This window comes from Epinephelus lanceolatus, chromosome 10, assembly GCF_041903045.1.
Source record: "Epinephelus lanceolatus isolate andai-2023 chromosome 10, ASM4190304v1, whole genome shotgun sequence".
Lineage (NCBI taxonomy): Eukaryota > Metazoa > Chordata > Actinopteri > Perciformes > Serranidae > Epinephelus > Epinephelus lanceolatus.
Window position 1 is genome coordinate 22913340 of NC_135743.1, and position 20819 is coordinate 22934158.

Sequence of the window (20819 nt, forward strand, 5' to 3'; positions counted from 1 at the left end):
GGATTTCTCTCTGCACGTTTTATGCACAGTGCACGCTCGGCCCTGTTTGAGCAGCTGTGCGCCAATAGGCAGCCTGAGCAGGGTGGTGGTGGTCTGGATATGGGTGGAGTTAAGTATCTGTGTCACACACTGACAACTGGGAAACCTCCCCGCACCAAACTAACAGGTGTCCTCCTCCTCCTCCTCCTCTCCTCCTCCTCCTCTTTCAGACCCACAGTCACATCACAGGGGGGGATGCCAGCCCGCGCCGCAGACTCTCTCCCTCAACTCATCTGAACGCTGTTTCTTTACTTTACCTGACCTCACCACTTCCAGGAAATCGCTTTCACATATCCACAAATGATGCACTCGGCACAGAAAGACACCACGTTCACCAAGATCTTTGTAGGAGGTCTTCCTTATCACACAACGGACTCAAGTCTCAGGAAATATTTCGAGGTGTTTGGAGACATCGAGGAGGCTGTTGTCATCACCGATCGGCAGACGGGGAAATCCAGAGGATATGGATTTGTAAGTAGCAACCTGTTACTAAGTTTGAGTTGCCATTTTTAAAGTTGCCTGCGCACGTGCACAGTCTAAGGGTCAATCGATCCAGTATCGACACCTGTAGGCCAAAAGATTGTACCTTTTCCTGCTTTGTGCCACAGAAACATGTCATTTGTAGCAGATATTGGACAATCCAGACTTTGAACCACTTCAAAATCATGTGCTAGTGAATCACCCTCTGTCACATATGACCTCACTACTCCTGGCCCTTCCTAAATATCTTACAAACAAATGAACCATAATTTGTGTCTGTCTCTCTTACTCAATGTAAAATGTGTTGTCTCCTTCAGGTGACCATGGCAGACCGGGCCTCTGCTGACAGAGCCTGCAAGGACCCCAACCCCATAATAGACGGCAGGAAAGCCAATGTGAACCTGGCCTACCTGGGGGCCAAGCCCAGGGTCATACAGCCAGGTGAGGGACTGGACCACAGCTTCATGTCACAACTTCAAGATAACCAAGGTGGCATACAAAGACAGCAGCCTGAATGCATTTACACACATGAACTTGGATGTAGTCTTAATATTTGGATGATGCAAGCTCACTGTAGAGTGTACTTGTATGATTTTCCCTTGGAAGCAAGGGCGTAGGTTTCTTTTTAACAGTAGGGGTGACACTTAAGAAACATGGGGTGCAAATTTCAAGCATGAAATGCTTAATTTCTTGCATTCTGGTGAGTTTTATGCACCAGTTTGTGCCTTTTCTGTGTCAATTCATGGTGTAAATGTCTTTAAAAGTCCTCATGTTTTAAATTTTGAGGAGGACGCGTCCCCTGTGTCCCCCTGAAATCTACCCCTATGCCTAGAAGGATCAGAACTCTATCTTCAAAATCATCTCCATTGCATCGTGCAAGTAACTTTAAACTTGTTGAACTCTAACTTTAACAGCTGTCTATTTTCATTCTAGGATTTGCTTTTGGCGTGCCTCAAATCCATCCAGCGTTCATCCAAAGACCTTACGGGTATGTCCAGCTGCATACATGACACTCCTTTCAAAAAATCTGTCTGTATAAAGTGGAAGAAATCTGCTGTTTCCTTTGTATGATCTCATTGAATGTGTGTTTATTGTTGTAAAAAAGTGTCATTTATCATTCCCTCCACCTACTATATCCTGAATGGGGACATGTGAGTGTGGATGTGTGCTCCTCTGCTTGGCGTTGACTGTGAAGGAAGTGAACATTTTGTCCCCAGTCACTGCAGGACTTGACTTCATGTTGTCTGTCTCTCTCTGATCTGACAGGGTCGGTAACGGTTAAAATAGCTGATGAGGGGACATGATGATTTGAGGAATAGCTGAGTCTGCATTGGGCAGAGCGCTAAAGTGTTACCTGTATACTCTGACATACACAAACGAACTGAAATGGTGACTAGATGCATGGAAGTCTTTTTGTTTTGTTTTTTATTTTCACAGTTTTCCATAGTACATAGATTGGTGTGTGCCTTGTTTTCAGTATGATGTGGTGTTCAGCTTAACTGTGTGCTTATTTCTACTTGCAGTGGGGGAGGTGGGGGGTGCAGGAGGTTTTTGTGCACACTTTGTGAGTTTTGTTAGGGAGTTGTAACTCTGCAACGGGGTGTTGATTCTTTTTCCCTTTTTAATAATTGATTTGTGCTTTAGCCTGTGGTTTATTTTTTTCCTCCCAGTTTCTTGTTAACATCGAGTTGATCGTGTTTTGTTGTCAAAAGGGGGCTGATGATCACTCACAGTGTGTTAATTTCAACAAATCGATCCCCCGCAACAAAACAAACACTGGGTTGCATGTGGGAGTTCTTTTTCTGTTTCCTTACCCATGATGCTGTGTTTTTTTTATTATTAACCCATTGCTTTCACTTGTAGCTTACATCTACAGGTACACGATACTGAACGTATTTTTTTCTTTTGTACTTTTCTCATCACTCCAGCAGCTGTCATTTTAACAACAGTTAAAATGTGCAGGGGTAGTGAAAACAAATAGTGTTATCACTACAGAAAACCTCAAGAGATTATGTTTAATTGCTCCCATGTTGGCACTTTATCAGCAAAGCTACAGTTTAATGGACCAAGTTATCTGAAAATGTAGAGGCTACAAATAAAACCTGGATCACTGTCTGTATTTTTAGATGTTAAATAACTATAGATTCATCATTTTGCTATGCAATTAACCACAAAAAAACAGTCTCTTTATATATGTATAGACAGACTCAAATGTTCACTGCACGGTAGGTTGGAGACAGAGATCTTAGCCGGTCTCTTAGGCAGCAGCTGTTGGTTACAGTGATCTCCACAGCCTCTCAAATTCAGATGGAAAATGGGAGTCACTCAGCAGCGCTGTTAATAATGTATGGCACAGACAGGGCCGCTCGACTGCGGACAACAGGTGGGCCGAGCCATGTGCCCATGAAGCCTTTTGGTTATGTGCTGGGGATTACCCATGTGTCCTGGTGATTTACAAAGCACCTTTATTTAGCTCTCGACGTGCAGGACCACAAAATGTTCCTCCCATCTCTTTCAGTTGCGGCGGCTTAAGTCAGCTGTGCCCTTTTAGTGCTTGAACTGTTCATATTAAAACAAGGTCACATCACAAAGGAAGGATACCCGAGTGTCGGTTCCTATCTTTTCAAGTTTTAAATTACACATGCAATTAGATTTGTCACATTCAATACAAGAATTGTAACATTTTCTCTGATCATTATGAAACTGTAGTACAAAACAGTTAGCTCTTGTTTGCAGCAGCAGATCTCACATCCCACTTTGTAACCAGGGTGCTGCTTTTTGATCAACCAGGACGCCTCCTGGCTGATAATAAAGCAGTAAATCCAGAGAAGTCACTGAGACAGTAGAGCGGCGTAGGCGGCCATTACAGTTGACGAGTGCTCTGCCATGTGTTACTGAAGGAGAAGATCAGCTTGTCCTTTGGAGATGACAAGGGGAGCAAAAATAGCATGCTTCCAGCCTCCCTTGTCAGTCAAGCTGGCGTGTGTATGTTTGTGTGGGGGTGTGTGTCTGGAAGAGGGGGAGGGGGCACGTGTCTATGGACAGATATAACAGTTTCACACCTGCTCCTCAATATATTTACTGAGGGTGACTTTACACAAGTTTAAAGTGGGGCCAAATTTACCTAGAAACCCAGGCTTGTATTTATCCATTTATATCCTGGTGTATATACAGACTTGCTTTTCCACTGAGCAGATCGTATCTGATCTCCTCTGACACCATGTTTCTCTTTTAAAATAGCTAAATAAATCTTTTTTTCAAGCAAATAAACATGACAGGGACTCTGCAGAACCTAATACAACCAAGCACCCACTTGATAGGATACCTTATGGTTAATACAGCAGCTTCATTGTCTGCCTTGCAATGTACTGCATTTATTAGCTGCTCCATGTCAAAGAAACAAAAGCCTTTTTTGCCCTATTTGTTTGTGTGTTAGGACCTATTAACATGTGTGAGCATGCCTGTATGTGTGGCGTTAATGTGACCGTATGTGGACAGAATAACGTCCACTTCTTCTCCTGATATGTTGTGGTGTTGTGCGATAAGCTCGCATTTTGTCAAATACCGTTTTCAGTGAAACACTGGGTGCAGAGCTGGGCTGTGTCTTCTCTTAATGCCTTACTGTGTTTCAGATTCAGGTGCTTTTTTTGAAATTAAAAGCTGTGCTCGTGTTTCTTTGTGGTTTTGCTGCTTTTTTAACTTTTCATTTCTAGGTAGGGTATTTTTTCAGTTGTTAATGAATGGATTTGCTGTGTTCTGAGGACTGGATTGCCGTTTTTGAGGCGCCTGCTTTTTGGTTTCAGCGTTGGAAAGATGACTGACCGTGGCTCTGCTTTGACCCGGCTTGTCTTTGTGTTCTACAGAGTCCCTGCCCACTATGTCTACCCTCAGGCCTTTGTCCAACCTAGCGTGGTGATCCCTCATGTACAACCGTCTGCTGCTACAGCAACAGCTGCTGCTGCCACTTCCCCATACCTTGACTATACTGGAGCAGCGTATGCTCAGTACTCTGCGGCTGCTGCCACTGCTGCTGCCGCCGCTGCTGCATATGAGCAGTATCCGTACGCAGCCTCACCAGCACCAACGAGCTACATGACTACAGCAGGGTATGGATACGCTGTCCAGCAGCCGCTTGCCACTGCTGCCACCCCAGGAGCTGCCGCTGCTGCTGCCGCCTTCAGCCAGTACCAACCTCAGCAGTTACAGACAGATCGCATGCAGTAAAACCATGACAACTACCTTAAAGGAGGAAAACAGGGGAGGTCACCTGCTCCATGAAGAGGGTGAAGTTACAGTATGAGGGGGAAGACCATAGGGGCTGAAGGATGGATGTCACTCCTAGGTTTTAACTTAGCAGTCCTACAACCAAAGAGCCTGAGAAAATCACCAAAAATGTGGAGAAAATTAGGAATTACTGTATATTTTATTCAAGTGAGATCAGTATTTTGTCACTATTGAATATATATGAATATTTAATATTTATTCAGCAGGAAAATATTTAATGTTAATTGAAGTAGACTCACTGGACCTCATGTCAACCATTGCTGAATTTTGTGTATATCGCAGTGGAATATGTATAAAATTCCCAAGTGCATTCATGTCTTATGATCAGGTTTCTTCCCCTCTTCTTTCAAAACAAACCAAAACACTTGCATACATACGAGAACAGTATGTTACCATCATGCAGTTTTCAGTATTTCATAGTTTTGGACCAGTATTTTGTTTGGTAAAGCTATGCAGACATCGATATAGAAGATAGTGTTTTGTTAGGATTGTTCTTTTTTTTATAGTTGTTTGGAGTGAGATAGATTAGACGCCCTCATTTAGTTCCTCTTTAAATTAATTTTCTTGATTCTATGTAAGACAAAATGCTGAAGTGACGGCTGAAGGTGGAAAAAGCACTCACGTTTCTTCCCTTTAAAGTGCACCTCAAGTAAGCTCAGCATGAGGGAAGAAACATTGTTGAATGTGAATTGTTCATTTTGACAAAATGTCTCATAATGTGCCTTTTAAATTATGCTATTTATGTATTTATTATGGAGCCTTACAGTAATAAACCCTTTATTTTGTGTTCATGTGTTAGTTTGAACCCACGTGTGCTGCTGCGTCATGATCAAGAGCATATGATGGATGTTTAAAGTTGGCTTAACAAAGCAATACACTGTATAAAGAACAAACGATGAGTGGAGAGGTAGCAATAAGTCCAACGCATTTCCTGTTCTCTGTAGATTTGAAGTTGTTGTCTCTAATAGATTCTTAATTCTGTAATGTCGCTTTTTATACTTGACGAGTTTGATAAAGGACAGCGTGAGAACTGTTGACTTTTTAAATTTTTTTACATTTGATGTCACTAGACGTTGAATGTTTTCTAATGCAGAGGCATCGCCTGTTTTGCCTTGCATTGTGTGCATGACTCAATAATGCAAAAGTTTAATATGTGAAATAAAAAGAAATTTACCTTCAGTTTTTTTGTTTGTCTGTGTCCTGATGAAGCATAGCTCTCATTTGTTAGTCATATAATCTGTTTGGGCTTTTGTTAACATCTCTCAGCAAGAAATGTTCTTATTCTGTGACCAATATCATGGTAGAAACCCAATATAAATCCTGCACCTCGAGATCCATGTCACTGACTAGTATCTTTTGGCCACTGATCTACACTGCTGCAGAGTTTGATGCAGGCCCCTGTTGACATTATAAATCAACTCAGATGTTGTGCGTAACATGAATCCAGACTGCTGTGACTCCAAAATAGAAAGTAGGTGAAGTCCCTGTTCCCACATTACACACCCATTAGTTTAAAGAAACTGTTTGCCAGATTTCCTCATGCTGACCAATTGAAATAAATCAAAACCTTAAAATGAACTTAAATGTTATGTATTTTGGCCATGTTTCTGAATAAATTAAGCTAAAATGAAATCTGATACAGCCTGTCCTGTGGCAACGCAGACCCAAACAGCTGACATGCACGCTCACTCCCTGTTTGAGCCCCTACAGTCCATTCCCTGCTTTGTTCACCTGTTTACATCCTTCACTACAGTCCCAACCGCTTATGTTTCTATACAGCTGTGAGGAAACTTGTGATGTGACCTGGGCAGATGGAGGAGCAGGCAAGCAGCTGCAGGGTCTGGAATATCCAGACGGTTTGCTCCAATGGAATAAATTCTATTTTCTGAGTCCCTCAGTTGCCCCCTCAGGTCTTCTCACAGAAGCTGTAGTCTCCTGACCTCTGCTGGTTCATGTGTGGCACTCCGTATTATCAAGCATCATGCAGCTACACAATGGTGGAAGAAGTTTTCACAACTTTTACTCAAGTGGGTGTCACTCTACAACTGAATTCTACTGTACTATTATTATGAGATTTCATCAGCATTATTTTTGCTTTGTTTTCATTTTTATCATTCATAAGATAAGACTTTATTGTCCCAGAAGGAAATTTGTCTTGGATACGTAAGGTGCCTGCCGTTAAAAGATACAAAAAAAAGTTATACATACAGTTCCCACATATATACAGTCCATACACAGAGTTGCCACTATTCACAATCCCACACACTCAGTACCAACAGTACATGTACAGACTGCCATCAGCCAACAAATTCCACGCTGCCCATAACACATCTGTTTTACATAGTGATCATTAAAAAAATACACTTACGTTGAAAAAACAAATGAATATATGTATATATACATATACACACATTCACATACATACATATTCACATGCACATACATACCTACACATACACATTTTATGGTTAAGCTACAGTTAGCTTCCTATTTAAGGCTTTAATGGACACTGTGGGACTCTAAAGCGTCAGCCTGAGGGGGGAAGTTGGTACTCATGATGGAGGACATGGGTGGGGTCTGAGATAATCTTCCGAGCCTGTCTGGTAATGATTCGCTCACAGATAGACTGGAGTGTGGCATGCTGCCTGACTCCCATGATTGTAATGGCTCTCTGCATAAGCTTGGTAATCTGGACCTTCAGTTGTACACTGAGGTTGTCAAACCAGGCTGAGATGCTCTCAACTGTGGTATGGTAGAAGAGGAGCAACACTTTCTGGTTGACTCCAAAGACCCTCAGCCTGCAGAGGACGTGTAGGTGCTGTTGGACCCTAGTGCAGACCTTATGTACCTGAACACTCCATGTTAGTTTATGGTCACTGTGTATGCCCAGGTATTTATATGATTCAGCCTGGGCTATGTTTTGGTCATGGATAACCACTGGTGAATGGTCTCCAATAGATCTGGGGTCGAATTTCATCTCCTCTGTTATCTTTATATAGATTATGAAATGTTTCATTTCATGTCTGTACACAGCTGTGTCACATGTGTCAGACATGAGACCCAGGATGGCTGTATTATTGGAAAATTTTATAATGTAATTATCAGCAGTGCTGCATGTGCATGTATTAGTGTACAGGGTGAACTAACACATCCCTGGGGTGCGCCGGTGGTGATGGACAGGGGTTCGGACAAAGTCCTGTTCACCCTGACTTGCTGGGTACAGTTAGTGAGGAATGAGTGGAATGAGTGATGAAGTGGCTGACATTCATCAGCTGCAGTGTTTCCGGGAGGACATAAGGCTGTGCGCAAATCTACAAACAACAGTCTAGCATAAGCCTTAGGATTCTCAAGATGTTTAGTCACAGGGTGTACTATACCGCCAGTTGCATCATCAGTTCCTCTCTGGTGCGTGCAATCAAACTGGTAGGGATCTAGCTGTGGGCCCACATCCTGCTGTACTATGCTAGACTATGTCATTATTCTCCTGGGGACATGGATTCTGAGGCACAGGCGTGATGATTGCCCTTCTCTATTGTCCTGGTACAGTTTGATGGAGTCTAAGGAGGTGTCAATTCACCTGCATGTGTATTCAATTAAAAAAAAAGGCAGAGATATTATCTGGACGTGTGGCCTTGTTGACGTTGAGTTGTTCAAAGGCCTTACTGACACATATATTGGCACATTAGGGTCGACATATAGCCTCTCATGATGGTTAAGCGACATCTATGACTCTCTATAAATAAGTCATAATTACTCCAGGGCCCATAACACTACAGAGTACATTATTAAACAGGCATTACAAAAAAATCTAACTATTTTTGTTTGTAAGTTTTGTTCTTTTAATATTAGTCAGTGGTTGGGGATGTAATGATGCCTTGTTAAGAAAAAATATAAGTAAAGATCTAAACTTGAACATATAAGAGGGGTTAAGTGCCAAAAATAAAACTACTCTGCAGAATGACCCATTTCAGAATAATACAGTCACTATTATAAGATTACAGTTACTGATGCATTCAAGTGTAAGTGTCATTTTAATGTTGCAGCTAAAGTGGGACTAATTTGAACTATTTAATATGCAGGTAGGCTAATCTATGGTCATACATTAGGATCAAAATGAATGATTTGAATCTGTAAAGTAACCAGTGAGCTGTCATATAATTCTAGTGGAGTTAAAAGCGCACTGTTTTCCTCTTAAGTGTAGCGGAGTGGAAGTATAAAGTTGCATAAACACGAATTGCTTGAGTAAAGTTGCTACAGACACCTCAAAATTGCACGTTTGTACAAGTTGTACAATTTCCCGAGAGAGTCATTAGGTACTTTCCGCCAATGTATACAGAAGAACTCTTCACTCGTGTTTACAGATCGCGGTAATTTCCCACAGGAAGTTTTGAGTACCTTACTTTGACGCACTTCAACAGACTTTTGATCGAGGCAACGATGCTGCGTTCAAGTCATAGCGGAGTTATTGAAATATAAGTTTCCGACTTATGAAACGCGTTCACGTCAACGTCCAAGTCGTAAATATGACTGGAAAAGTCGGACTGAAAGCTGGCTTGTAATTGAAATGTATTTGCCGCAGTTATATGATAATACATCAGTATTTGACAAGGGTAGCTTCCTCAACTCTCCCAAAAATCCCATGTGTCCTGAATGCAACATTCCGCATCCTGGGGGCGGTGAGGTTTACTGGCAGTCGGAGTGAACAAAAAAACCGAAGTGGAACAGAGCGTGCGAAAAAATACCAGTAATAACCTCGGAGGGGCCCCGACAGGGACTGAAACTGTGACTGCAGGCAATGTGAGTACTTTAGTAATACTTGGTCGTTGTTGCTCCCTGTCGTCCAACCGTCAGCAAACGTTATTGTTTTGTGGAGAAAAAAACATGGCCATCTTGTTCCATACGATTCGACAAAAAAAACACATAAACGCGGTCCTTATCAAATTAACCGTTATCTCTGTAACTTAAATTAAGATAGCCAATTGAATGTAGGTTACGTCGGTTAAATGGCCGTTTCTTGCCTGAAAGTGAAATTTGTGGCCTAACGTTAAATTCACCAGCGTTAACCGTTCGGAGTCTCCGTGGAAACTCGAGGAAATTAAACCGCTGTTCATTGGTATCAAACACGGAGCCCACATTTTCATTTAACCCTCAAATTAAAGTCGGGTTAGTGATAGAAAACCACACAGTATGTACACAGCATCTCAATAAGTGTCTTAATTAAATTGTCGATCGATGGTTATTATCAATTATGATATATACCGGAAGTGAGCATTGTCATGTGACCTCGGTAACGTTACATTGTATCACACTGTGGACTCCACTCAGGTCGTCTGTCATCATTTAACAGCTGCCGTCTATTTTAATTTGATAACATTTAATGTGATTTCTTTTCATTTTTTTTAATCCTTCCCAATAATCCATCACTCCAGCGGGTCTGTGCTCCCGATCTAAGCCAGAGATGACCACCGAGAAGACTACATACTCTCCCGTGGAGGGGCTATCCTCTCCACCAACGCTCCCCGGACAGCCAGCGTTTCCTGTCGCATTTGACATGAATATGGCAGGCCCAAATATGTACGGAGGACCTGCCCCAGGTGGTGCACCTGCTCCTACTGGTTTCCTTGCTTCAAGTGATGCACCTGCTCCTACTGGTTTCCTTGCTCCAGGTGGTATCTCTGCTCCAGGTGGGTTCCCTGCCCCTGGTGGGTTCCCTGCCCCTGGTGGGTTCCCTGCTCCTGGTGAGTTCCCTGCTCCTGGTGGTCTCCCTTTACCCCCACCAACTGCTTTTGGACGGGCTGTCCCCGGAGCTTTCGGAACGACCGACCCTCAAGGCGGCTCACCCTACTCGTCCCCAGGCCAGGGCTTCAGTGGTAATGGTAATTAGTATTTCTAGCATTGTTACATTCTTTGATATGAAATTACAGTGCTTGTGTAATTTAATTAATTTGATGTTTCTGGTTGGTGCCACTGCAGATGAGGTTTTCCACAATGAGGACGACCCACCACCCTTTCATGAGAATCAAGACTTTGATTTTGGATTAGACAACAAGAGCATAAGAAGAGCCTTTATTCGAAAGGTAAGGACACAGTGTGGGTGAAGAAAAAGTCAAGTTAATATGGCTGAATGTGTGAGGCCATTATAGGCAGTGTTGCAAAGCAATGAGCAGCACTGCTTTTTGTCACATTACATTTTGCAATTACAATTTATAATTTAAATCTCCAGAAACATGTACTACACCGCAGTGTTTATCGATATTGTGATATAAAATAACATACACAGTGACAGAGGATTTTATTCATATTGCTCACTTCAGCACAGAGACCACAAGGCTGCAAAAATCCTCTTGCACCTAGTCATGTCATTATTTCCCAAAAATGTAATAAATGTGCACTTAACCTGAGAGAGATAAGATTAGGGCAAAGAGATCATGATTAGGGCTAGTGCTAGCCAATATCTAAGATTAAAGTGGTACATTAAGAAGGAAAAACTCACAAATGTACAGTCAGAAAGTTACATAATGAAGTAAAGCAGAACAGCTGAATGGACCTGTTTGTGTTAACATCTTATTTCAACATTGCTAGCATGCCCAGGAATATACACTCAGGTGTTAAGAGCCACAGTGACTATTTACACACGGGGCGCAAATTGCATTGTTGGCTTCGGACAGCTGGATGCTATCATCTGCAATAAACAAATACATTCATACAGTACAACCAAGCTCCTGTAATAGTTTGGTAGGGTAACAACAAGCGGGAAATGGGCTGAGGAGAGTTAAGTTGTACTGTTTGAATGTAGTTATTTACTATTACGTAGAGATCTAGTAACGGCTATCCTTCATTACACCAATACAGCTTTAATATGTGCTTTGGGTTTGGGTCAGATATGTGATTTCATTTTAGTTTACAGTACAGTTCTTTTGTAATGTTTTGTACTGTTATTACAATATCAGTTTTTATTTGAGAACCTCAAAAAATTCTGGAATGTGCACCCAAATAATCCTTGCCGTCTTGCCATACTTTCCACCATATTTTACTGAAATCAAGTTTTTGACACAACACAAGCTAAAACATATAACCTCTGTTCTGGAGCTAATTGTGTGCTCTGATACAACTTTAGATCTATCCAAAAAAAGACATTCTTTGTTAGGCATACCGTCTGTGTCTGCTGTCTAATAATCCACTCTTCCCTGCAGGTGTTCTTGGTATTGACTGCTCAGCTGTTGGTGACATTCGCCTTTGTGGCTGTTTTCACCTTCGTGCATGAAGTCAAGGCATTTGTCATGGTGAACATCTGGACCTACTTGGTGTCCTACGCTGTTTTCTTTGTGTCCGTCTGTGTGATCAGCTGCTGTGGAAGCGTTCGCCGAAGACATCCTTGGAACCTGGTTGCATTGGTAGGCGTGCTTTCACTTTGTTTTTTCAAAATAGAAGTAAGCGAGAGGAGGAATTACAGCTCAGGAAGTCCTGTGTTATCTGATCTGGAATACTGAATCTCCATTGTGTTGGACTTCTGGTTTTTGAACCATACAGCTTTTCTGTTATACTTTGTTTTAAAAATGGAATTGAATAAACAACAAAGAATAATGTGTTGTGGTACAATAAGACACGACACTGCTTCCTGCTGAGAAGCTGACATTTTGTATTTTTGAAGTTTTCAGCCTACAGTTGTGATATAAGGCATCCTTATTCTCTAGTTTACACAGATTCTATTCAAGCTGAGCCTCACAAATGTTATTATCATCATATAACTACACAATGATTTGCCATTTCTTACTTATGCCATGAAAGCTGTGCTCCGTTCAGACATGTTGCAGCAGTGCTGATTAACTGTGTATGTGCTTCTTGTTTTCAGTCTGTCTTGACTCTCAGTATGTCCTACATGGTGGGAATGATCGCCAGCTTCCACGACACAGAGTCAGTGGTAATGGCAGTGGGCATCACAGCAGTGGTGTGCTTCACAGTGGTCCTCTTCTCTCTGCAGGTTTGTATCCGTCAGTCCCTTCCTCTGGTATGCATGTCTTGCACATCGATCACGCTCTGACCTTTTATGTCTCTCTTGGCTTCCTCCAACAGACCAAGTACGACTTCACTTCCTGTTATGGTGTGCTTTTCGTCTGTTTAATTGTCCTGATCATCTTCGGCCTCCTCTGCATCTTCATCCGCGACAGGATTCTGCACATTGTGTACGCTGGACTGGGAGCTTTGCTCTTCACCTGTGTAAGTACTTTGACAAACCATTGTTTTCCAGCTTCACTGTATATGATGAATGTGACTGCAGACATTGGTAGTAGCAATATTAAAAGTAATTCTGAGATCTCAGTCACCTCTGGTCTGATTGAACAAAACTGGGATGATGCATTTTTGCGCCATTTCTCATTTTAAAATGTGCACTAAATAGCCTAATAGTTGCTATAGATGAAAAGCACGGTATCTGATTGGTCATAATTGATTTTTGACAAAAACTTTTGAAAGTATGATACCTCTTGGCACTAATTTGTCGCATTTGGTAACCTAATGTAAGTTATGGTCAACGTTTCAAACTAAAATGCCTAAAATCTGCTATGTCAATCCTGCCACGAAGGACACTGATCACCTGTAAATTCCTCTTTTTGTGCGTTTTCATAGTTTTAACCATAAAAGACTGGTGCAGAGATCATGTTTTTAATAGGCCAACCCGGAAGTTAATATCGCCCTGGTTCCCTCAACAAAAAGCCAATGAGATTTTTCCATTGGATTTTGGATTATTACATGAAATGAGCTCTGTGGCAAGCAGAACTTTCTGATACTTGAACATTTTGTTCAGCAAGTTAATCTTCACAAATGAACACCACGTCTCTGATTTTTGAGGCTTAAATGCAATTGCCAGAAGTCAAAAGCTAATGTTGGGCTATAAACAAACTACACCACGGTCTTGTGACTTCAGCGCCGCCACCACAACGAGGCTGTAAAGCCATGTTCGGCACAATGGCATCAGCCACTTGTTATCAACCACCTTTTAAAGACATGTACAAGCTTCAAAATTCACAAGGGGGGTATTTACAGATGTATTTTATGTTGTAGAACAAAACGTGAAAATCTCTGAAGCTTGTGTTAACCACAGACCTTACGTCAGGCATCTAACCAAAAATCCATTCAAAAAACACACTGACCTTGTGACGAGAGAACAGGGAGTGCCAGAATGCTAACTCATTTCTGCATTTTACGACTCATTCATGTACCACTCTATTTTGATGTACAATGGAATGATTATGATCCTCTGGTGGTTTGTGTTTCATTACATTAAAATGCCTAAGAGGTAGCTTGTGTAGTGTTTTTAAACAGTTTCCAGTGTGACCTCAGCATAGCTTAAAACATCACATTTAAATAAGTTAAGCAGCAACATGTCTTCCCAGAACGTAATCTAGCTGGTAATCTAATGGTTAACCACAACGTCAGTTGTTTGATTCCTGCTTGGGTACCTTTGTTGCATGTCGCACCCTTCTCTCACCATTCCTCCTTCCCTCCGAGGGCTCAACCAGTTAAACCAGTTTTGATTTTGTGTTAAAGGGTAACTCTCATTGACTGTATCGGCATTGTGTCCTAGGTAGAGAGGTGAGACGGACAAGGGTCGATTTCAGTGTGAGTGGCACACGGAACAAATTATGTGATTGGTTGCAGATGGGGGAGCACAATTGTGATATGTTGCCACAGCCCGGAAACAAACATGGTTGTTTCAACAACGTGGAGATGTGGCAAGACTTTGAACTGCACTGGCTGTCTGTGTTTCACATAGTGTATGGGAACATCATGAGAGAAGCATCCAGTGACACAGAAACAGGTCACAAACAAATTGAAGGCACTGAAGAAGCAGTACACCTGAAGTAATCATAATATTACAGGCCACACCAGTTAACTGTGTACATTGTTTTGTCAAACTAATACACTGTACAATGAGGAATTAAGTACTGAAAGTTCTGAATATGACGTGTAAACCCTACACTCATTTCCAGCTTGTGGGGTAACTGGTATGCATTGCTCCTGAGTTGCGACGCAGGTCACATCTTAATTGTCAGGATTAGGCTCACTTAGACTTAGGGTTTATTGTCCCCAAGGGGAAATTATTTTTCCCAGCACTGTTCCTTATCAGACAACAGCAAATACACAGCACACAGTAACATCATGGACCACATTATACATACTCTACAACAGCACAGCACACATTAACATATTAGACAACATCACAGTAACAACACAGACTCAGGCCTGTTATCAAGCTCTGGTATTATCATTATATCAGTGGCATAAAACTCACTTCAAATGATAATAATATTATCAGTTGAAATTATTTCTGGGGCAAAATATCATCCACCAAAAGTAGTTATTGTTACAGACTGAGATGGGAAAGATTCACGTTTCCTTTCTCTCTGTTCTGGCTGTCAAAATGCAACCAAAAAAAGGAATTAGAAAAACCCTTTTGACTGTGTGGTCTGGATTACGCAGATGAACGGGTAGTGTTTCTTGAAAGATGAGTTTTTCAAATGTTTTTTCCACTTGCTGCAAGAATCACATTGATCTTCATTATGTCAGGGCAAAAGTAGAAATGTCTCGCAAATATTTCCAGACAAAACCAAATGATTTGCATAGATGGAACTAGCAGTAAGTGACAAAATATGTTTCTTTTGTTGTTGGAAAAAGACAAAAATGTGACCGATTGTGACTTGCCTTTGTGTTGCAGTTCTTGGCGGTGGACACGCAGCTGCTGCTGGGCAACAAGGAACTGGCCCTGAGTCCAGAAGAATACATCTTTGGTGCTCTCAACCTGTACATGGACATCATCAACATCTTCCTCTATATTCTTGCCATTGTTGGAAGAGCGAGGGGGAGCTGAGCAGGAGGAACAACAGAAATAAATTCTGAAGGAAAATTACTTTGAGTTCACGTCTAGAAGTCACTTTTATTTCGTCTTGTAGTGCGCATTAATCATAGCTTGAGGATAATTTGCTTCACCCTGTGTAAATGTGATTTTTTTGATAATATATATAGATAGTCTATGTTGTAGTTTGGGGGTTTATGAAAGTTTTATGAGGTATATGACGTGTTGTACAGAACTTAATTTTGATTTAGAAAGTTAAACAAAATCAAAACTGTATAAACATTTGACACTAGCTTTTTTTCCCTGGGCTTTCAACTGTATCACAGTCTTCATCAGCAAAAGGAGTTTGATCAGTTGTCATGGAGATAAAAGTGTTGACATCTTGTTGTGTGGTTATTTCCAAGGTCAAGATTGAATATAACCGACAAGCTAGTGAGGATGAGAAGGTGCAGGGAAGAAATCATTCCTTCTGCACATCCATCACCATGACAACTGAGTAAACTACATCAGTTGGTGAATACTGTGATGTGATTGAAAGCCCTAATTGAAGCTAGTAAGCAGACCTTGTTTTTGTTTTGTTTGTTTTTTGTCAAACCACTATTTCCAAGGTGAAAAATAACCTTTACTGCTGTATAAAGTTTTTTTTAAACCTGATCTCTGTCATTTGTATGAAGTGAACACCATAGCAACCGTGTTCCGTTATGATCTGATCTGCTGTTGTGTCAGCCTCCACAAAGTTTTGGGTGTCTGTGGCTCAGCTGTGTAACTGGGAGCCCCAAAATGGATCGGGAGCACACCGTTGTCGCCTTGCTGTCACGAAATGAACAACTCGTGCAGGAAAATGATGTGTTGAAGTCGGTGCTAGATGTAGTCAAGGAAAACAGAGACCTGAGAGTGAAGATGCAACGGCCCGACAACAGCGCTCGTGAGGAATTAGCAGGTATTGTGGTTGTTTTTATCTGCCACTAGATGGCAGCAGCGTTGTCAGGGCGGTAGCAAAAGAATTAAGATATAATTAAGCAATATCACACGAGAGGGAGTGATGTACTGTGATATCGTCACGGCTGTGATTCGGTCGTAGGCACGAGACCGCAGGCCGAGTTCAACAGTTAAATAAGCAAGGCTGATTAAGAAATGTTGAAAAATGAGGACAAAATAGATAATTTAAGCATTTTATTTGTCTTCCGCCAACAAAAATAGTTCCCTCAGGACTCCGCTGTCGCCGTTGCTATGTAACGCAGACATGGTGCGCCAGGCACTTACTCTTTATACACATTTATCTGCACGTTTCCATTAATTGTGCAGCCGGTGAAATAAGTCTCTGGTGACTGCATGGTGGACTGTCGCTTCACAGGCACAGCCGACTCTGCCTTCTGATCTGACAGTATGTTGCTTTTCTTCAAGTCATTGAGCTCCGCTGATGAAACACTGACAAACCTGGATGTGTGCTCAGATGGATTCAGCTTCTCCTCTCCCTCATCTTCCTCTGATGACCTTTTATAGTTCCATTAAAAACTTATTTTAGGAAATAAATCCATATTTTTGGCTGTTTGACAGTGGATAAATTAATTAGCCTACAACGCAACTGCTGACCTAACTGACACTAAGCGTCAGTTTTGATTTGATTGTTGATTGCAATCAGCTGTGAGGCGGAGTGATACATACACAGTGAAATAACCGTGATGTTGTACTCCAATATCGTCACAGTTTTACTGTCTCTCGACCAATCAGATTGCAGGGCCGGAACTAACTGTTGTATAATTAAACTTAAAACAGGGACTTAAAATTGGGAGTTAAACCAGTGAAATGTTTACATTGTAACATGTTACGGTATAATGTGTTATTTCAGGTTTCAGACAGGCATTTTTCAAATATGAAACTGAAAATGTGTTTCCTTGCTATACAATTAGAAATGTTTTTGACAATATATTCTTATTTTACAAGATGAAATCACTTTTTTGAATTTTTATATATTTTCTTATTGGTAGTGGATTTTAAAGTATCTTCATAATGACAAAATTCAAACCACAAAGTAGAACAGGAATACAAATAATTTCCATCTTTGTAAAACTTAAGGGTAATTCACAATTATGTAATGAATGTACTGGTGATTCTGCTGTCAGTAAATCTTCCAATCATCTTGGTCTGTGAAGGATTTCAAAATTAAATTCTTTACTTTGGTTGGTTATACAGAATTTAAGTTGTGTAAAAACATGGTATTTTTTATATCAATGCCATGCTGAGCATTGCAACAGCTACCTCTCTGGCTGTACCATCATCAAGAGGGCCTCTTATTTTCTTAACACACTGGCATTGCCTTCTTGTATGTTCTGATTGTCACTCACTTTGTCATGTATCTTTATCAGTAAAACAGACCAAAAATAATTTCATCATGAGTATGAGTTTCAAATTGCTACATACAGTTTATTTAAATTATTAAAAGTAACAAAAGGACAAACAAAAAGAGATCAGACTAGAAGACATTAATCACAGAAATATACAATAAAATAAATGAAGGGACATTTGAGTTTTCAAGTAAAATTAGGTTAAGCCTTCTGATAAATGTATTTGTTAAGAACCGATTTAAATGATAGAATAATTCACTTGTAATGACTTTAATAATTTGCCCTCAGGAAAACGTCCATTCAGTCTGTGGCACGACACCCTCACCGAGAGACAATTCAAAAAAGACTTGCAACAAACCACGGTCAGACACAAACAGCGGACCTCATCACCTGTCGACTTCAAGTCTTTCATCCAAAACTCAGTGCACATAGATGAGGGTGCAGAGTCTCAAAGTTGCCAGGCGGACCCAGCTCATGAGGTCAAAGGTCAGTGATGCCTGACATGCAGAAACTTTAGAGCAGTAACAGCACTGTTGCCAAAAAGAAACTTTAATTCAATTGTTTCATGGCAGGTCCAGATAGGCTGCTGGGAGAGATTGCCTTCCAGCTGGACAGAAGGATCCTGTTCTATATTTTCCAGGGCCAGAGGAGACTGTACGGCTTCACACTGCTCAACATCCCGTCTAAGATCATAGAGGTTAGAAAGAAAGATTTTTCTCTCAACAAACTGGTTGTGTGACTTCGCAGTGCACAAGAAATCTACCATGACTTCTACCATTATCAGTTAATGTACAAATATAGTATGGACCATAACATCCTGCTTCCTCAGAAGGAAGTCACAAGCTTTTCCTCCTTTCTTGCAGGTGAGCACCCATCCACTGACAGGGAAGGTAGATGAAGGCTATCGGCTTCATCTCACTCAGAGGCATGTTGACCTCATGGAGAGGTTGAACCAGCTCGGGTACAAACCGACACTTCATCCTCCTTTCATTGAGTTGATTGTCAACACCTACGGGATCCTGAATGAGAGGCCTTTCCAGTACAGCACCCAGGCAACCAACTACAATAATCCAGACTTTTTGAGGACGCTGATAGAGACCACAGCGCCGACAAAACTTCAGAAGGACCTGCTGCTTGTGCTCGACTGCCTCTGCAACATGGCCAAGATGGATGGAAAGCCTCTCCTTCTCTGGTAGACACGAGCGTATCCAAGGACCAGTGATGCTTAAGCTGCCCACAAACTGGAAATAAAGAGCGATGAATAATACAGCATGATAAATGTTGTGTTTCTATGATTTACTGCACTCATTTTATAGATGGTAAAGCCAAAATACATTTGCTTATTTATATACACTTTGCAAATATGCATGATGAGACTGAACAGCCAGTTTTATTGAAGCCACAAAGACATGAAGTATTCAGTCACTCTTAAACTGATTTAATGTTCAAACAAAAAGGACATCATGTCAAAGGACATCTTAGAGTGGTTTGTTATTTCAACCAATATTCAATAATACACTGTGGCAGTATTGGTACTGTCTAGTATTCATATCAGCCTGTGAAAGATTGATGCCTGCTAAGCATAAAGGGCGTAGTGGACTGTATTCACCAAGCCATGGATCATGAGATAAGTGAGTTTGTCACGCCTAATAATCAAACTGCATTGCCATATTGTTTCAGTTCATGTGGGCGGCAATTCAGACATCTGGAACCAGGCTGTTATGGACATCCATTTAGTCAAATTGCTTTTTAATTGAGATGAGTCGAGGGTTGGAGTAATATCACTTGGGGGACTAAAAGCTACCATCAGGAGTTGGTTAAGGGCCTTCCCGCTCTCTCACTCTAATATCTCATTGTTCTGGCAGGTGATGTAGTGCTTATTACTCATTTATTTATCAGCAGTAACATTACTGTAGGCTACACATGCTGGAACATACTGTGGGGTAAAAAAAATCCTTCCTCAGGCCAGCTGCATTAGATTTTTTACTCACACTGGTTGTGTTTCTAATAAAGATGATACAGTTAGTCAGAGTTTAGTGTGAAAAAGGGTTTACTGTGAGTCTTCAAAGATTACATACAAAACTGAGCTGATCCCAGGAGCAGACTGTCTAAGTATTGCATTCATCATTTATGCTCCTCTCATTCCTCTCCCATCGTGAGCCCAGCTGAAAAAGCTCTTCTACCCTTATGCTCTCTGATTTATTTTCCCTCCTCTTGCCACCATTGTTTCTTCATATTCTGTGTACCAGCCTGTTCCTGATACCGTTGTTACTCATCTTTGTAACATCATGACATCACCCGAATACAGATGGGAAATGCATACACCATCATCTTTTAGCTCACATCTAGGGTAACAATCAGGTACATGATTACTCAAAATTAGTAAATATATCCACAATAGCTTGCTACACAGTGTACTTTATGCACATGTTGCCTGTTGGTTAATACTTAACTTACAGGTTATTGGCAAGGAATCAGTGGTGAAGGTTGTATTCAGTTCCTTTGTTTAAGTAAAAGTACTGATATCACACTGTGAAAATACTCTGTTACAAGTAAAAGTCCTGCATTTAAAGTGTTACTTCAGTAAAAGTTAAAAAATAAACTCTAAACTCAAGAACTCATAAACTCAAAATTCTTTAAAAAAAAAAGAAAGAAGAAGATATAGTTGTCAAGGCAATAGCTGCCAATTAATTTTCTGTCAGTTGCCTTATTTATTAATCGACTAATTGTTTCAGTTTACAGGCTATTGGCAGGTTATTGGAAAGAAATCAGTGATGAAGGAGGTATTCAGTTCCTTTGCCATGTAAGTACTGATACCA

General features: G+C 41.0%; 3 protein-coding genes across 5 annotated transcripts; all 3 read left to right on the forward strand.

Annotated features, from left to right (window-relative positions):
• The first annotated feature begins 151 nt into the window (after positions 1–151).
• rbm24b (RNA binding motif protein 24b) lies at positions 152–5982 on the forward strand. Of its 2 annotated transcripts, none has more exons than XM_033641455.2 (4): positions 152–510; positions 837–1008; positions 1453–1507; positions 4383–5982. In XM_033641455.2, exons 1-4 carry the CDS (start codon positions 340–342, stop codon positions 4741–4743), a joined length of 759 nt encoding a protein of 252 aa, XP_033497346.1. In that variant the 5' UTR covers positions 152–339; the 3' UTR covers positions 4744–5982. The 2 variants fall into 2 exon arrangements, with proteins under 2 accessions (XP_033497346.1, XP_033497347.1); XM_033641456.2 differs by having other exon boundaries at positions 156–510; positions 837–960.
• Positions 5983–9257: 3275 nt separating this feature from the next.
• grinab (glutamate receptor, ionotropic, N-methyl D-aspartate-associated protein 1b (glutamate binding)) lies at positions 9258–16309 on the forward strand. Of its 2 annotated transcripts, none has more exons than XM_033639781.2 (7): positions 9258–9600; positions 10233–10679; positions 10777–10880; positions 11997–12197; positions 12656–12784; positions 12877–13020; positions 15518–16309. In XM_033639781.2, the coding sequence occupies exons 2-7, from the start codon at positions 10262–10264 to the stop codon at positions 15668–15670; spliced, it is 1149 nt and encodes a 382-aa protein (XP_033495672.1). In that variant the 5' UTR covers positions 9258–9600; positions 10233–10261; the 3' UTR covers positions 15671–16309. The 2 variants fall into 2 exon arrangements, with proteins under 2 accessions (XP_033495672.1, XP_033495673.1); XM_033639782.2 differs by having other exon boundaries at positions 9261–9600; positions 10233–10673.
• A 120-nt stretch (positions 16310–16429) lies between these two features.
• Positions 16430–19420, forward strand: LOC117266112 (speriolin-like protein). The gene is made up of 4 exons (XM_033641070.2): positions 16430–16595; positions 18289–18486; positions 18573–18697; positions 18864–19420. The coding sequence occupies exons 1-4, from the start codon at positions 16436–16438 to the stop codon at positions 19194–19196; spliced, it is 816 nt and encodes a 271-aa protein (XP_033496961.1). The 5' UTR covers positions 16430–16435; the 3' UTR covers positions 19197–19420.
• Positions 19421–20819: the final 1399 nt, after the last annotated feature.

Excerpts from the sequence above, each read along its gene's own strand:
- rbm24b (XM_033641455.2), top strand. The coding sequence starts at position 340 with ATGATGCACTCGGCACAGAAAGACACCACGTTCACCAAGATCTTTGTA. Across the intron at positions 1,009-1,452 it reads ACAACTTCAAGATAACCAAG|GATTTGCTTTTGGCGTGCCT; the intron begins GTGGCATACAAA and ends TTTTCATTCTAG. Across the intron at positions 1,508-4,382 it reads TTCATCCAAAGACCTTACGG|AGTCCCTGCCCACTATGTCT; the intron begins GTATGTCCAGCT and ends TGTGTTCTACAG.
- grinab (XM_033639781.2), top strand. The coding sequence starts at position 10,262 with ATGACCACCGAGAAGACTACATACTCTCCCGTGGAGGGGCTATCCTCT. Across the intron at positions 10,881-11,996 it reads GAAGAGCCTTTATTCGAAAG|GTGTTCTTGGTATTGACTGC; the intron begins GTAAGGACACAG and ends TCTTCCCTGCAG. Across the intron at positions 13,021-15,517 it reads GAGCTTTGCTCTTCACCTGT|TTCTTGGCGGTGGACACGCA; the intron begins GTAAGTACTTTG and ends TTTGTGTTGCAG.
- LOC117266112 (XM_033641070.2), top strand. The coding sequence starts at position 16,436 with ATGGATCGGGAGCACACCGTTGTCGCCTTGCTGTCACGAAATGAACAA. Across the intron at positions 16,596-18,288 it reads CGCTCGTGAGGAATTAGCAG|GAAAACGTCCATTCAGTCTG; the intron begins GTATTGTGGTTG and ends ATTTGCCCTCAG. Across the intron at positions 18,698-18,863 it reads TCCCGTCTAAGATCATAGAG|GTGAGCACCCATCCACTGAC; the intron begins GTTAGAAAGAAA and ends CCTTTCTTGCAG.